The sequence below is a fragment of the Antrostomus carolinensis genome, unplaced genomic scaffold (genome assembly GCF_000700745.2).
Source record: "Antrostomus carolinensis isolate BGI_N321 unplaced genomic scaffold, ASM70074v2 scaffold48893, whole genome shotgun sequence".
Taxonomy (NCBI): Eukaryota; Metazoa; Chordata; class Aves; order Caprimulgiformes; family Caprimulgidae; genus Antrostomus; species Antrostomus carolinensis.
The window spans coordinates 15,767-18,475 of NW_010304050.1; the positions used below are offsets into that span (position 1 = coordinate 15,767).

The 2,709-nt window shown below is 34.7% G+C and overlaps 1 protein-coding gene across 1 annotated transcript in view; it reads right to left on the reverse strand.

The window, feature by feature from the left end:
- Positions 1–1,740, reverse strand: part of LOC104522109 (IQ motif and SEC7 domain-containing protein 1-like) — a gene marked incomplete at both ends in the record, with an annotated part of 15,949 nt that extends 14,209 nt beyond the window's left edge. Inside the window, one exon of the mRNA XM_010164305.2 lies at positions 1,615–1,740. Within this exon, the coding sequence (XP_010162607.2) occupies positions 1,615–1,740 (126 nt within the window). The remainder of the gene's footprint in view (positions 1–1,614) is intronic.
- Positions 1,741–2,709: the final 969 nt, after the last annotated feature.

Sequence of the window (2,709 nt, forward strand, 5' to 3'; positions counted from 1 at the left end):
CTTTCCTTTTCCTTTCCTTTGCATCTGATGTCTTTAATCTACTACTACTGAAGGAACAAAGCTAGCTTTGAAGCATTGGTATCTCTTAACCAGAAGGTTTAATATTTTCTCCAGATACAAAGCCTTTCTCTGTTCTCCAGGACTCTACTTGAAATTCCAGAAAGAAAAAAACCCTGCATCCTTATTGTGCACTGCACATGCCAACAAACATGTAAATATGTTTAAATTATCCTTTTAAAAAAACCTTAGGTGCTATCACACTTTCCTTCACACTTTTGTTCTTACAGCCTGACTACAGGAAGGACATGCCCATTTGATCTCTCCACACAAATTGAATTCTTAGCCCTTAATCTCACATGCTGTGACCTTCCAAACCTGCTCCACTTCTGCACACCTCCAAACACTGCCTTCCACTACCTCACCCAAGGATGCCCTATTTCCCCTGAGATTTGTACAGCACCTATCTCAATAAAAGCTCAGAGTCTCTGGGAATCTTTACTTTTTGCTATAATAGAAGTAACACACTACTACTTACCATCAGTTTTGGGGTTCTAAAGTGTGAATGCAACCACTCTTCTGCTTTATAACCAAGACGTTTCTTTTTACTAGTTCTTTCTAATTTTAACTTTTAGTGATGGCATCTTACTAGAGCTGACAAATTTGATCTGTATTACTCCCAAAACAGGTTGTTAAAACTACTGACACCTGAGTAAGTAATAAAAACAACATAAAACTTGCAACTTCAAACTTGTAAAAATTGCAGCTTGAAGATGACAGTGTTCCATCATTTCACACCCAAGCTGACATTTACAATAGGAGGTTACACTCACAATCGAAAATGGGTTTGGTTTTTTGGTTGTTTTTTTTTGTTGGTTTTTTTTTTCATTTACTTCCCGGTTTAAGGTCTGAAGATATGTAAAAATTAGACACAATATAATTGTGCACATGAAGTGTGCCTTTTTTGTAACAAAACATGAAATATTTTGTTTAGTTCTTACTTCTCTGGTAACAGCAAAATACATTCCAAATAGAGTGCAATAAATTTTCCCATTTTTAAGAGTAAATCAACCAAGTAACTCCAACCTGTCATTAGTTTTGTATGTCTGTTTTTCAAAAGACTGGGTCAAGTCAAATGCATACAAAAAAGTAGAGTCAACTCTAAAATGTATTTCAACATATCCTATTCCTGTTTCAATGAATAAACATATCTGGTTCACAGAACATCTGAGGAATACAAAGTAGTATGTAACTTTGTTTTTTCACAAATAACTTGAGTTCATTATTCATGGAATAAAGAGTCTCCACTTACCCATTAGGGAAATGGGTAAAGTGGAGGTAGTTTTTGTTCTTTATAGTATAAGCTATTGCATCAAAGTACTTTCTTACGACAGAGTGTAGTAATCAATAAAAGGCTTCATTTTAAAAAAGAATTAGAAATAATGAAGAAAAGGAAGAAAATTTAAATCTTAATCATCCCAAGATTGTTGAAGTACAGAGTAAGAGGTAATAGATATTTATTTTTAGGAACACTCATGCACTTAATTGCCACTGATTTCATGGAGACAGGCACTTCTGAATACCTCACTAGAAATTTATCCACCTGAAAATACGTACCACAAGAAGATCGTTAAATAAAAATATTTCTCGCTGGTGCAATCCAAGCTTCTGAGGTTTATTTGGATCTGGAACTTCAAACAGCCTACAGTAGCAAACAAGCCTCCGGTGGGGCAGAGAGAGGACCTACGATAATACAGAAGTTTGTGGTTAATACAGCAGTATTTAGCCAAGAAAGAGCATCTTTTTTACTCGAGAATCTTTTTTTTTTTTTTTTTAATACTTCAAATATTTTTACCTCTAAGCCCATTAGACTTTTTCATCAAAGGACCACCACCGAAAAATAAAGATTTATATTCCACAAACTTGCATGACATTGAAACTTCATCAGAGTTCTTATATAAAATATTCTCTAACAGCTTTCATTCCTGTATATGGATGTCAGTGAAAGTTTTACTGGGGATAGAGTGTTACTTTGTGAAATGATAAAACCTTGAAAGAACTGAAGATTAAGCAAGTGGGAGCTCAAGGCAAAGGATGTTTGCTTTCCTGAGGATTTTTACTTATCTTTATTAGAAGAAAGGAAACTTTAGCTTTTGTGAGAAGAATATACTGATGTTGTAGATTACTTTTTGTCAGCCCCTGAGTTAATTCAGTTTGTTCACTCCCCAATACCAAGGAAATAGTGACATTAGGAAAAAGTAAACGCATTTTCAGTCTGTCTTATTTTCTCATGCCACCAAGAAAACGTAGAATAATTTTCCATTTTCTTATTTGAAATGTCTGCTGAAGCTATCTCCAAAGTTGCTGTTTTCAACAGAGTGAGACTTAATTTCTTTCAAATGCAAATGATGATAGCTTGTCAACAATACTAAAATAAATCCTTTAAAATTTGAAGTTGAGAATATTCTTTGGTAACTATACATGTATTTCATTTATATATATTATATTTCTTTATAATTCTTGGCAGCCTGAGATTTGCTACAGTGAGATAACAGAACCCAAGGGTAGTCACTGAGCCTATGAACTTGCAGACAACCACAGTGAGCCCTGGTACTGAAGTTTAACTCCAGACAATGCTCTCATTCATAGCAACAGATGATTCGGTCAGAGTCCCCTCCACCATGCTTTCTGAAGGTCACATCTCAGTTTGTT